At 41.4% G+C, this 14,675-nt stretch overlaps 1 protein-coding gene across 2 annotated transcripts in view; it reads left to right on the plus strand.

The window, feature by feature from the left end:
• Window positions 1-14,675, plus strand: part of SLAIN1 (SLAIN motif family member 1) — a 116,282-nt gene that overhangs the window by 14,546 nt on the left and 87,061 nt on the right. For both annotated transcript variants that reach the window (XM_073614349.1, XM_073614348.1), the window contains exon 2: window positions 4,552-4,691. In XM_073614349.1, the coding sequence (XP_073470450.1) occupies window positions 4,552-4,691 (140 nt within the window). The remainder of the gene's footprint in view (window positions 1-4,551; window positions 4,692-14,675) is intronic.

The raw sequence follows: 14,675 nt of genomic DNA on the forward strand, positions 1-14,675 counted from the left end.
TGGGATTTGAGGGGGGTGTATCTGAAATCTAGGGGGGTGCAGCTCTCCCCAGCACCCCGCTATATCTGGTCAGGGTGCATAGGAGAATGATGCAGGGAACAGAACTGTATTTTTAATTGGACAATCAAAAGCCATCCGGAATTTGGTTATAAGTAAGTGCTTGTCACAGCGCAAAACGCGTCAACTTGTACTATATCCCGCACTGTCTGTGATGTGTTTTGCATGAGGGGAAGTATTGCAGTGAATTCCGGATGTCTTTTGATTACGTGTCTGCAGATGAGCTGTGCTAGCACCTTCACCTAAACCCTGGCTATGCTGTGGACGGATGGCTAATGTGCTCATCTGGAGCAGCTTGCTCTTCAGTATATTATTAATTGGCTCTGGTCTCTGGAGCGTTCGGGCCAGCCACTGCTGGAGAAAAAAAGAACTTGGGATGAGGCCAGATTGAAGATCCATGGGCAAAAGAATATGTCTATTATAATATTTTTTAAACTAGAGGGCATGCTCCAAGAATAGGAGGAGAGAGCAACCTGGGGTTGGACTTTAAAGTGGTTGTAAAGGCACAAGGTTATTTACCTTCATGCATGAAGGTAAAAAACCGTCTGTGTGCAGCAGCCCCCCCTTAATACTTACCTGAGCCCCCTCTCGACCCAGCAATATCCATGAGAGCCTTGACTCTCTGGGGACTCGCGCTCCTGATTGGCTTTTGGCAGCAGCGGGAGCCACTGGCTCCCACTGCTGTCAATCACAGCCAGTTAGCCAATCAGGAGACCAAGGGGTCAGGGCTGAGTCACGGCTCAGTGTTCAAATGGACACACAGATCTGCGGGTCAGGAGCATGCCTGCTTAGGTGCCCACCCAAAACAAGCTGCTTGCTGTGGGGGCACCCAGTTGGAGGGAGGGGCCAGGAGCGCCAGCGCGGGACCCCAAAGAGGAAGATCCAGGCTGCTCTGTGCAAAACCAGGTATGCACAAAGCAGGTATGTATAACATGTTTGTTATTTTAAAGAACAAAAAAACAAGACTTTAATATCACTTTAAACACATATATGTGTATAGATCTTCTATTTTTCTACATTTTATTTATTTATCTATTTATTTTTTCACATTCCCTCTGTTTTCAGCTGCATAAGAGCTTGGAGGGGGAGGAGAAGGAGAAGCAGCAGCACACTGAGCTTCCCAGTGAACATATTAGGAATATGAATTGTTGGGGTAACAAACACTCATTTCACTTTCTTCTAATTCACTGTTTAGCAACAATTTGGGAAAGGGTGGAACAGCACTAAGGGTCAATCAAATGTCCTGGCAAGTAACATTCTGACAGAAGGAGAGAGACCTCAACAATCTATTGTTGCTTCCTCAATGTCTCATCCAGTGGTTGTCAACTTGAAAATTATAGCCCATTTCAAGTGCAGCCCCCAACACTTCAAGAAGGCTGCACAATAGCAGGCCATTCAAAATGAATAGGCTGTAATGCACCATCACGTTTGAGAATCTCGGTCCTGCTTCATATTTTGCAGCATACCATGATGTATACAGAGGAGAAGGTGTGCATGTAAAAAAAAAAAAAAAAAAAATCCATAAATGGCCATGGCCACAATCCAAAACTTCCAGTGGTGGTGTCAGTGGCTGCTGCAATAACACATTAAGTATTGTTGGCAGTCATAACCCCCAGCATTGGGGTCAGTGGATGCAAAAATAACTAGTACCCCCTCACTGGTGGTCAATAGTAGAGATATTTAACGTCCCCCTTGGTGGTTGGGTGGCAGTGTTTTTAACCCTGCTTGACAATACAGTTTTTATTTCAGTGCCAACTGCTGAAATGCATTGTGCATTTCAAAGCCTTGCAGTCCACCTCCTGTCTTGTTCCCAACAGATGGCAGACCCAGTCCAGCACATGGCAAGCCACACATAGTGTCAGGGGTCCCAATGTGGCTTGCTTGTTGGACACCAAAGGTCTAATTGTAGACTCTGCTGTGTGGCAAAAGAAATGACAGAAAGACAATGGCTGACAATCAAGACAGCTCACATTTTTATATATTTTTTATTCTATTTTGTGTTTAGCTGGAGTTCAATAAAACCAGTAAAATCTACAAAACCTGCACAATAAAAGTGTTTTACTACCTAAAAACAGATTGCACTTGACCTGTGTTTTTGATGACAGCTAAGTGCTCTCCAGATGTTGGGTCACAGATAATATATTGCGCGGAAGATAATGTTGCCTTTTTTCTTTTTTAAATTCCTTCTCCTAGTGGGCCTCCTCGGGTGAAAAGCACTAAACAAGTAACAAGGCGCAATATGCAGATACCTTACAATGTAGTACCCAATTGTCCAGGAATGTGGATGTACAGATGTGTACACTGGTAATATAAAACCGCAGTCTGTCAGGGCAGCCACCAAGAAACCAAAAGCGAGTTCCAATAGCTGAGAAAAAACAAGGAATAGGGGCGCCTCTGAGAAGTTATCATAAAACACTTTGTTTCAAACAAAATATCCACTCACATGAAGGTAGGAGAAGTCATGTACAGGAGCATGATGAGGGCTGAAGAGCTGAAAAATGGGGAAAAAAAGATGCTTGAAAAAGGAATGTGACTATTCCATCCATCTATAGCTAGCAATTTCGGAAACGCGTTGCATATTGATGACGTCACGGCTCGGCGCGACGGCCTGTGTCTGCTCTCCAAGCCTCGCTTCCATCCTACACACACGGCCGTGTCTCTCCCCTCACCACACAGGGACAGTGCGATCGCTGTGGAGATACAGCGCAGCCCTGCCATCCGGCCGGACGTCCTTCTCCCTCTCTTTATTGACATTTTTGCCATCATTGGACTGATCCTTTCCTCTTCCACTGGACTACTGACACCATCTTTCAGGGACATTGTATTACACCTATGTGTGTATGTGCTCAGCCATCTGCACCCCTGCCTGCCTGGACTTGATTGTGCTTCAGCTACATTGATACAGCTTCTGCCTACAGTCCTGCATTTTTCAGCTCTTCAGCCCTCATCATGCTCCTGTACATGACTTCTCCTACCTTCATGTGAGTGGATATTTTGTTTGAAATAAAGTGTTTTATGATAACTTCTCAGAGGCGCCCCTATTCCTTGTTTTTTCGGGTGAAAAGCAGCTTGCAACAACAAAGTTGATAAGGGTACACCCAACATCTTCAAGTGAATCTTCCACAAAATTAGAACAGTGTCTAGTGTTTTCTGTAACAGACACTGCACAGACATTAGAGGGCAGTCAAACGTCCTGGTACAATTCGACTGCCCCCCGGTATCTGTGTATGGCTGCAAATCCCTGAACATGAATAGTTGCATTAATGTATGGAAAAAGGGAGGCATGGTTTTCTATGTGATTGTTGTTCCCCCTTTCTCAGATAGGCCTCGGCTGGTGGTATCTGTTGATGTTTGTTGGAGTACTCCTAGGAGTATTGACTCCATATTATTTGTTTTGTAATGTTTGTCAACACCCAGGTGAGCTAAAAAAATACAAGCCTGTCCTACACAGATAATAGGACACCTTGTAAGGAGTTGGGGCATCACTTAAAGTGGAACTATCCACCTATTCAAAGCATACCGTGAATGATTAATCACACTTGCTAGTGCTCTAAACCAAGCTGTTAAATCATCAAATGTTTGGTGTCATAACTGATCACATGTGCATCACCATGGCAACTGCAGATCAAACAAAGGCTAAAATGGCAGCTTCCCTGGCCATAAAGGATAGGAGGGTTTAGTTCCACATTAAAGCTGAATTTTGGGATAAGCCAATATTGTTTAAATACAAGAGGCATGTGTGTTTTGTACTTGACTGTGGGTGTGCTTTGCATATTTTATTCAGATCTGAATCCAGCATGAAACCTTTTCTTTGTGCAAGAGCTTCCTATAATTTAAGTCCTGTCACTGATGCTCTTTCCCCTTGTGCATGATGACTGGTCTTGTATCCTCCTAACCTCCTGCCCTCAACCTTTAGTAGGTGGACCTGCTGGGTCCCTCCCACAGTTCTGCAGCACAATGACGTCACTACTACTTTTTTACAAGGTAACGTCGGGGTTTGCAAAGACATTTGGTGAACATAAAGTGAATGTATTTCTTTTGTGGCTTTAAAGGAATATTTTTAGATGAAAGTTTTTGTGCCTGGAGTTCAGGTTACACCCTGGTTTAGGGAGTTAAAGCTGCAAACTCTGACTTGCCCCCAAACTGGTCATAGATATTAGTACATTGATGGATGTGTTGGGTTTATGCTCAGTGAGAGAGAACTTCTAAACCCTTCTAGCAGGGGGCACAACATACAAAACCTTGGGTATTCAGTAATAAGGCAACGGAAAGGATGATGGCCTTGAAATCCTGGACTTTAAAGAATACTATAGCCTTGTCAGCTGACTTTTTTTCTTTCTAGGGGCCACATGAGAAGTAAGTTCTACTTTAGGAAGTATAGAGCATGTCCAACATTTGCCCCTAATAAAAAAAGCAACACAGGCATGCATGTCTTTTTGAAGGTCATTGGCTTTTAATCTGACTTGATTCTTTTTATTTTGTTCATTTCTCTAGGCTTTATGTGTCTCCCCCTAAGAAGCAGAGGTCATTTGAGTCCAGCCTTAGCCCAATGGAGTGGTGTAGGCAGGTTCTGGACAATCCATCTCCTGAAATAGAAGCTGCAAAACGCTCTCTATGCTTCCGACTTGAGCAAGGTAATCTATATAATGTTGACGTGCGTTCTGTTTGTCGAAATTTTAACCACTTTTATTATTATTTTATTATTATTTTTTTTTTTTTTATGTGATCGTCCTGCTTGTCTAACATAATATATGTACAAGCACTTATGGAGCATAGCAGGTAGGGGTGGAGTGTGTATCAGGTTTTAATGTAAAATGAGAGAAAAAAAGTAATAAACTGTGGATAAACAAATTAATATTGTCATTCAGTCTCTGAATAAATACTTCATGGGGCGTTTTATGGCAATGCTGGGCTGGATGTTCTGGTTCCTTCTAGCTAAACACATTGCTGCCATTGTTGTTGATATCTGATTTCTGGGTAGATGTGGTCAGGGCACGCCTTGTCTGGTTAAAGCCGAGAAGCTCAGAAGAGGACTGCACTGAATATGCATGTTGTTATGGCAGGCTTAAAGGGAACCTGTCGTGTCTGTCGAATGAATTGCTGGCTGTGTCACCCTTTAGGATGTTTTCCTTTCCCTCTTTTCTTTCTCTTGCATAGGAAGTGAGGGGAAATCATCCTAATGAGAACGAGTTAAGAAAAAAAAACAACTGACAGAAGTTCTAAATCTTTCCAAGTCTGGTAAAAATGGTTTTATTGCTGCATGCATTTCTATTGGAGAGAGTTATTTCCTGCCTAAGTGACTAATCCCTTGGACAGTGATCAAAGGAAGCCCTCCCTTATGTGGACATAGCAATAAAAAATCAAAAGCAGCTCTAAGCCTTCCTCAGTCTGCCCAAAAAAAGAAGATTTTGCTGAAGTTTCAGTTCAAATATTTCTTTCTTGACCATGTTTAAGACTGGTATTTGTTGGTTTTGTAGCTTAGGTTGCAAGTCTATAATCAAAGCGAAAAAACAAATCTGGTTGTTCAGGTAAATATGTTGTTTTGTAGCATCATTGATTGTTAAACAATGTTCTATTAGGAATGCAGTTTGTGTATAAAACCGATGTCAGAACATTGGTGATAGTAAAAGTATAATAGGGTATTTGGCCTTTTGATGCACAGTACCAAGAGGTGTCTTTCCTGCTCTATTTAGCTACTTGCTTGTCCTATCTTTAACTAGACCTTTAAAAGACTGGCTCAAATGTTGTGTCCAAATCCAAAGTTTTAATTTTTACATGTAGCACCCTTGTCTTAAACAGGGCTGCTAATAAATTTGTCTGTCGTAGCTAGCCAGGCTAAATTGTAGTCTTTTTGATTAATGGGTTTCAATTTAGCTGTGGTTTCTCCCTTTTGTCAATAGGGGCACTGGTACCTTTTGGCATTAGTAAGATGGGCTACAGTGAAATCAGGTTATGAATATAGACATTTTTCTTAGCCAATCAGTAGAAGTTTCTTTGGTCGCTGAGAATGCTGGGAGATGGTATTTATTTGGAGGAAGTCGGGTGATCTGGGTCTTTTCCAGCCAGAGTCTGGGTGGATGTGCGAGGAACAGTTGCTGCTGGGTAGGGCTGAATCCTGAGGCCTAGCCATGTGCTCAAGGTTCTGCAAGGGAGAGCGTGCTCACTACCTGGAAGCATGAAGGAAAGGATGGAAACCTGAGGTTACTCTTGCATGGACCGATGAACTGTTGAGATCCTGGGAAAGCGTCAAGACAGAATCATCCATAGCATTACTCAGGCTATCTCCTATAGCAACTGAAAAGTACAGATTGCTGGTACCAGCTTGAAGGCTCTTCTGTACTGCTGTCTACTTTTTCTACATTTTTGTCTAAGGAGTCTGCTAGTATTTGACTAAGGGTGTCCTGTGCCCTACCCCTCTCTCCCACATTGTTTCTGTTTCTGTTTTTCTGGGAATTTAATTTTTGTGTAATAGGATTTTGATATTTAAAGCAGATTTCCACCCAGCAATGGAACTTCCGCTGATCGGATTGCCTCCCCCCCCCCCTCCAGTGTCACATTTGGCAGGTATTTGCTCCCACTTCCGACGAGAGATCGCTGCACATTGTGCAGCGAACTGCGCCATGTCTGTCGTGCACTCCACAAATCTGGCCTTTATGGTAGAGTGGCAAGGAAAAAGCCATTGTTGAAAGGAAGCCATAAGAAGTCCTGTTTGCGAGATCCCACATGTTTGCTGTGACCCACACATGGAAGAAGGTGCTCTGGTCAGATGAGACCAAAATGGAACGTTTTGGCCTAAAAGCAAAACGCTATGTGTGGTGGAAAACTAACACTGCACATCACCCTGAACGCGCCATCCCCACCGTGAAACATGGTGGTGGCAGCATCATGTTGTGGGGATCCTTTTCTTCAGCAGGGACAGAGATGATGGGAAGATGGATGGAGCCAAATACAGGAAAATCTTAGAAGAAAACCTGTTAGTCTGCAGAAGACTTGAGACTGGGGCGGAGGTTCACCTTCCAGCAGGACATCAACCCTAAACATACAGCTAAAGGTACAATGGAATGGTTTAGATCACAGGTGTCAAGCACAAGGCCCGCGAGCCGAATCCGGCCCTCCAGGCCATTTCATGTGGCCCTCGCACCTCTCCTGCAGCCGCAGGAGAGTTCCAGCCCTCCTCTGGTCCTCCTCCAGACCCCTACTTTCTGCTCTCAAGCAATGCATCCAGCTTCTTCCCAGCAGCAGCATAAGGAAAGGGGGTGCACTGTGATGTTAGGGAGAGTAGGGGACTCAGCGTCTGATGGTGGGGTGGCTCTTGACATCTAATGTAAGGAGAGGGGATGCGCTGGACATCTAATCTTACAGATACAACCGGCCCTTTTGAGGACAATCATAATGCTGATGCGGCCCATAATGAAATTGATTTAGACACCCCTGGTTTAGATCAAAGCATATTCATGTGTTCGAATGGCCCAGTCAAAGTCCAGACCTAAATCCAATTAAGAATCTGTGGCAAGACTTGAAAATTGCTCTTTACAGATACTCTCTATTCAATCTGCCAGAGCTTGAGCTATTATGCAAAGAAGAATGGGCAAAAATTTCACTCTAGATGTGCAAAGCTGGTAGAGACATCCCCAAAAAGACTTGCAGCTATAATTTGCAGCAAAAGGTGATTCTATAAAGTATTGTATTGACTTTGGGGAGCCTGAATACAAATGCACGCCACACTTTTCACATATTTATTTGTAAACAATGTTGAAAAACATTTTATAATTTTCCTTACACTTCACAATTATGTGCCACTTTTGTGTTGGTCTATCACATAAAATCCCAACAAAATACATTTTATGCTTTTGGTTGTAACATGACAAAATGTGTAATGTTTCAAGATGTATGAATAGTTTTTCAAGGAACTGTACCACTAACATAATTTTGTTTCCATTACTTAAAGTCCAGTTCCAACTTGGAAAAAAATTGACCCCCAACTGCTCATTAAAATAAACTTTAAAAAAAAAAAAAAAGCCACTCCAGCACCTAAATTCACCTGACCCCAGCGCTACTTCCCACACTCGCACTGATTCTGCGCTACCTCTAATTTTAGATTGAATAAGGCCCATCATCATTCAGTCCAGTTGGTGTTCGCTTAGGACAACAAGGCTCTGTCCCCTTCCTGGACTTGCAGGAGAATGCCACTACACTACATTATGCTCCTCTCTGTAGAATTTAGGATATATACTTTGTGTGTATGTGTATACGTGTTTAATGATTTGATGGCATCAGAATGTGCTGACACATAAAATGCATTACTGCATGTTGCCCCATTGCTTCCAATTGCAAAAGTATGTTTTGGCCCAAAGGCTTCTTACAGGCAAGCTAGCTAGGAGCCAGTACAACAGGATTAGAGTGACTATGCCGCTTAAAGAATTGTTAAAAAAAAAAAAAAAAAAAAAAAAAAAAAAAAAAAAGGTGTTCATTGTCAATGAGAGCTGCAGAGCTGGAGGTGTGCCTCTGTGTAAATCCAGGAAAGCGAACAGGCAGCAGCTTCAGCTGCCCACAGTTAAACTGGTTACAGACAGATTCAGTGGAGAGAGATTTCTGCAGCATTTTTTGCAAGTACAGAATCGCAGTATATATAAAATATTTTGCAAAGTGGTTGGAGGGAAGCTTCAGAATGGCAAAGATGTTTTTATTACAAATTATGTGAGCAGACTGCAGTTCCTCTATCTAATTTTCTTCCTTGCAGGCCAATTTTAATGAGATGTGTTATACAAGGGTATGACTTTGTATACTTAATTCAAACTTTGCAGAGCATCACATTTCACATTTAAAAGTCTGCCCTGCTAAAATGCCGTTTTACCATGATATGCTTTCTCCTTTTTGGCAAGAAATATTTACATGCTTTCTTCCAAGGACATAACCCCAAATCTCCATAGGTTTGGTTTGAATCACAGTGGAGGATATTACAGCAAACGAATAATCAATGGTGCATTTTTGAATGTCAAGAGTTTTGCTGTCTATGTTCAAGTTGATTTGGTCTAGTCAGTTAGCCAGTAGTGTTTTCTGGTGCTTCAGCAACCAGATATTGCTTCATAGCCCATTTACATTTTATCCATTTTTTTTTTTTCTCTGTTTTTCCTTCAACACCTGCATTTTACCACGTAAACTAGGGTTATACCGATATTAGTAAAGGTACCAAACATTTGCATGAGTATCTGTACTCGTGCAAATGCTCTGGTACTTGATCTGATACCTCTTTTATCGGACTAGGCACTCTCAGTGTAGCGGGAGGTGAATGAAAATAAATAAAACATTTAAAATATATATATATATATATATATATATATATATATATATATATATATATATATATATATATATATATATATATATATATATATATATATATTTAGTTCAAAGGGTGAAGTGCATCAATTACTTTTATTATTTAATTTACACTTATTTATTTATTTTTTGGTTTCATTTTTATTTTTCTATATAGGATTCCCAATCGATATAATCTGTGACACGTGGGAACATTGTCATACCTGTTTGATCTTTTGTTCCAAGATTGTACTATATTATGTATTCACTATATATGTTTCACACCATGATCCACCAATTAATTGATTCCAGATTGTTTAATAGATTACTGATGTCTCTCTCTATCTATCTATCTATCTATCTATCTATCTATCTATCTATCTATCTATCTATCTATCTAGATATATCTATCTATCTATCTATCTATCTAGATATATCTATATATATCTAGATATATCTATATATATGTATGTGGTCATTTAAAGGCATGAGGTTTTGAAGAAGGGCGTGATCTGTATTAGCCCAAAACTGTTACCATGACTGCCTGAATTTTTTGATGTTTTAAACTTTTGTGCAGCAATCCCACATCTATCCTATCTGACAGCCGCTTTGACTCCTCTCCCTCCTGTGGCTATCAGCTGCTTTTATGAAAGGCTATACGGGGGGGGGGGGGGTCGGTGCTTGTAACTCTCGCTGCACCAATCACCCCCGACTGTTCTCTGGCTTCAGGTGTTATCCTCCTCAGGGTCGTCGTCCTGCGGGTCCTCCGCCACCCCCCTCCCCCAGATCTGTCAAGATGGAGAGCGGAGGCGGGAATCAGTAAATCTGTCATTTAGCGGCTCCTTCCTTTTCTGAATGACTGGGTCAGTGATCACTGACTCTGTCCATTCATAACTGAGCATCGTAAACTGTGTTAATTATGCTTCAGTTTATGAATGGAGAGGAGCTTCTGTTTTCTGTCCATTAATCTGCAGTGCAGCTGAGTCTGCAGAGAAAGGGACTGGGGAATCTGTGTCCTCAGTCTCTTTCCCTGCCCCCCCCCCCCCAAAAAAGCATAAAAAACAAAAAAATACCAAAAATTATAGAGATTGTAAAAAAAAAAGACAGTCCACACCTCCATTAGTGCCACTTATCAGTGCTGCATTTTAGTGCCATTGTCACATGACATTAAAAAAAGTGTATCAGTATTGGCGAGAACTTGAAAAGTATCGGTACTTACACTCAGTCTTAAAGTGGTATCTTGTTGCTACCCTAAAGTAAATGTTTATTTTTAGTGGAAATCCCATTCTTACTATATGGCTAGTTCACACGTTTTACTGCTATTTTAGCCTGGGTGTGGTTTTTTTTTTTTTTTTTTTTTAGATTTACATGTGTTTGTTACATCTTGTATGTTGTGCTTTTATACGTTAGTTGGCATATGTTCATCAAGAACAAGATATATTTTTGAATGCTTCTCCACAAATTTGTATAGCCCTTTCTTTTTAACGAATGTTTAACACATGGGGAAAAAAAAAAAAAAAAAAAAAAACAGGAGGTCTAGTTGAAAGAGTGCAAGTGCATGTAAAAATGGAATCTGTAGTTTGTGTAACTAAACAAAATGACAGCAACAGTGCATTGTATGTTTCAAACCCTTCATCATTTCCCTAAAATATTTGCAGTGGCACTGTACACAGCCAGGCTGGTGTGTGGTGTCGTCGTGGTGTGTGTTTGTTTTTTTTTTTTTTTTTTTTTCCTATGATTCATGTAGGATTGCATTTTGGTAAGGGAGTCTCTACTGGAGTCTTTCATCCTATATTTGTCAACAGCTGGCATTTAGATTTGTCCCTCTGCTATGCATTCCATTTCAGTGCCAGTTGGGGCTTTAATAGCAGAGGGCTAAGATGGTCATGGAGGTAGTCATTCTCTTCCTGACTTCTGTGCCCTGTGACTGGTGCCTGAATGAATTATACTGCAGTCCTCAACTCCTTAAGGGGGAAAAAAGCATAAAAAAATTACACATTCCCTAAATTCTTTGTTTCAGGTCCCATCAGTCACTACAGGATTAAAAAATCAGTAGCATTGATGAAGTTGTTGCCAGAATGCATGTATGCTATTATTATCTTTTAGCCAGTGATGTCTTAATACAAGAAAAAGAGACAAAGATGTACTGGTAAGAGGATGAAGTATGTTCTTGGCATGCTTTACTGGTTTGTGTGAGAAATCACTTTGCTCTCAGGATTCACCTGAATAGTCCAGCGCTCCCCTAATGACTGTCATCTTGTTTCTGTCTCAGCTGAGGCTCTGCTCAGTTTATAACCATATTCTGGAGCCATGCTTCACTGCACACCAAAAGATGGGATCTAGAGAACACACGCAGGGCATTGCTTTAAAGGAACAGGAAACTCAAACTTCAAGATACTTGAATAAAAGTAATTGGTTATAATGTAAATACAGTGGGGAAAACAATTATTTGATCCCCTGCAGATTTTGTAAGTTTGGCTACTTGCAAAGAAATTAAGGGTTTATCTTTTTTATCATAGGTGTATTTTAAATAATAGAGACAGAATATCCCCCCATGAAATCCAGAAAAAACACATAAAACAAATGTTATAAATCTGAGTTGCAGTTCAGTGAATAAAATAAGTATTTGATCACCAAGCAAAATATGACTTCCCTAAGAAAAAGGAGCAACAAGGGTGGGACTTTAAATGAAGTGCGTGAATGTCCAGAAACGAAACCGGTGAACAACTAGGAAAATTTTATTCAATTCATAAAAATATAACATGCATATAATATATATCAATCACAAATAGAAATATTGGCAACTATAGCAGCAATTATACATGATTATATGAATATAACAATCTTCCATGGTACACCAATTGGATATAAATACACAACCATATAATAGGGTATCGTGTACAAAATAAGCCTCCAAGAAACTAAAAAAAATGACGCTGGTGAGAAACACGATAATGGTAGCTCTACGCGCTTCGTGGCTATTGTGCCACTCGTCAGGAGAAAGTGCGTGTCTAATCTAGAATAGGAGATATAAAAAATTGGTCTGATAAATATATACATGAAACAGAGGTGGGGTATTTGAAAGAGCCCCACACAAAGTGCATGCTTACGCATTGTGGTTTGTAGGATGGTGGCAGAAGGCCATACGCCACTCCCCAGGAGCTGAGGTGGACGGATCGGCGGGGGCAACCCACAAGGTGCCATCCAAGGCAGCAGGCATGAACACCCGAGGCAAACCTGAGTGGAAAGTGAAGGTTGAAGTTAAGGATACGACCATGCCATAGAAGTGAAGAGCAGTGTGTGAGTAGAGGATGCAAAAGTGATACTACCCAGAAGAAGGAAATGATGAAGGAGAAATGTGAATAGAGACACCTGGAAGAAAGTGCTGAGAGAAAAACCGACTGCCCTAAATAGAAATAATTTTTTTTTTCTTTTCTTGTATTTCTATTTAGGGCAGTCGGTTTTTCTCTCTCAGCACTTTCTTACTTTCTTCCAGGTGTCTCTATTCACATTTCTCCTTCATCATTTCCTTTTTCCGGGTAGTATCACTTCTGCATCCTCTACTCACACACTGCTCTTCACTGCTATGGCATGGTCGTATCCTTAATTTGAACCTTCACTTTCCACTCAGGTTTGCCTCGGGAGTTCATGCCTGCCCTGGATGGCGCCTCATGGGTTGCCCCCGCCGATCCGTCCACCTCAGCTCCCGGGGGGTGGTGTCTCTGATTGTGGAACGGTGTATGGCCTTCTGCCACCATCCTACGAACCACAATGCGTAAGCATGCACTTTGTGTGGGGCTCTTTCAAATACCCCACCTCTGTTTCATGTATATACTTATCAGACCAATTTTTTATATCTCCTATTCTAGATTAGACACGCGCTTGCTCCTGACAAGTGGCACAATAGCTATGAAACGCGTAGAGCTACCATTGTCGCGTTTCTCACCAGCGTCATGCAATTCTGTTTTTTTTTTTTTTTTTTTAGTTTCTTGGAGGCTTATTTTGTAGACGATACCCTATTATATGGTTGTGTATTTATATCCAATTGGTGTACCATGGAAGATTGTTATATTCATATCATGTATAATTCCTGCTATTATTGCTAATATTTCTTTCTATTTGTGATTGATATATATTTATTATATGCATGTTATATTTTTATGAATTGAACAAAATTTTACTAGTTGTTCACCGGTTTCGTTTCTGGACATTCACGCACTTCATTTAAAGTCCCACCCTTGTTGCTCCTTTTTCTTAGACTAGTACAGGGATGGAAACGCATGACTGCATCAGGTCATGGTTTCATTTAAAGTCCCATGGGATGGTCAGTCCCAAACCCTTCTCTAGCAATACATGACTTAGTACTTGGTGGAGAAACCTTTGTTGGCAAGCACAGAGGTGAGACCTTTGCACACACCTCAGAAGGGACCTTGGTCCAGTCTTCTTTAAAGATCTTCTCTAAATCCTTAAGGTTTCTTGGCTGTCACATGGCAACTTGAAGTTTCAGCTTCCTTCATAAATTTTCTATAGGATTAAGGTCTAGAGACAGGCTAGGCCACTCCATGACCTTAATGTACTTCTTATTGAGCCACTCCTTTGTTACCTGGGCAGTATGTTTTGAGTCATTGTCATGCTGGAAGACCCATCCACCACCCATCTTCAGCCTAGGTTCACACTAGATGCGGTGTGAATTTGCTATAGTTTAGGCACCACATCTAAATCTCAACCCGTCCATGCGAACTGATTGCGGAGTGTGTTAACGAATCAGATCTAATGAGTGTCATTGTCATGCTGGGGGATCCATCCACGACCCATCTTCAGTGTTCTGGCTGAGGGAAGAAGGTTCTCCTCCAAGATTTTACAACATATAGCCCTGTCCTTTGGCCTCTCAATGCGGCAAAGTCGGCCTGTACCTTCAGCAGAAAAATGTCCCCAAAGCATAAGGTTTCCACCTCCGTGCTTCACTGTAGGTATGGTGTTCTTAGGGCCATAGTCAGCATTTTTCTTCCTCCAAACACAGCAAGTCGAGTCTTATCTGACCACAGCACTTTCTGCCAATCCTTTTTCTGAATCCTTTATATGTTCATTGGTGAATCATTCAGATGTTCATTGGCAAACGTCAGATGGGCCAGGCGTACATGTGCCTTCTTGAGGAGGGGGGCCTTGTGGGAACTGCAGGATTTTAATCCATGGTGGTGTACTGTGTTGCCACTGGTTTGTTTAGTGACTGTGGTTCCAACTGCCTTGAGATCAGTTACAAGCTCCTTCCCTGTAGTTCTGGGCTGATCCCTTACTTTTCT

Source organism: Aquarana catesbeiana, linkage group LG02 (genome assembly GCF_042186555.1).
Source record: "Aquarana catesbeiana isolate 2022-GZ linkage group LG02, ASM4218655v1, whole genome shotgun sequence".
NCBI classification, from domain to species: domain Eukaryota; kingdom Metazoa; phylum Chordata; class Amphibia; order Anura; family Ranidae; genus Aquarana; species Aquarana catesbeiana.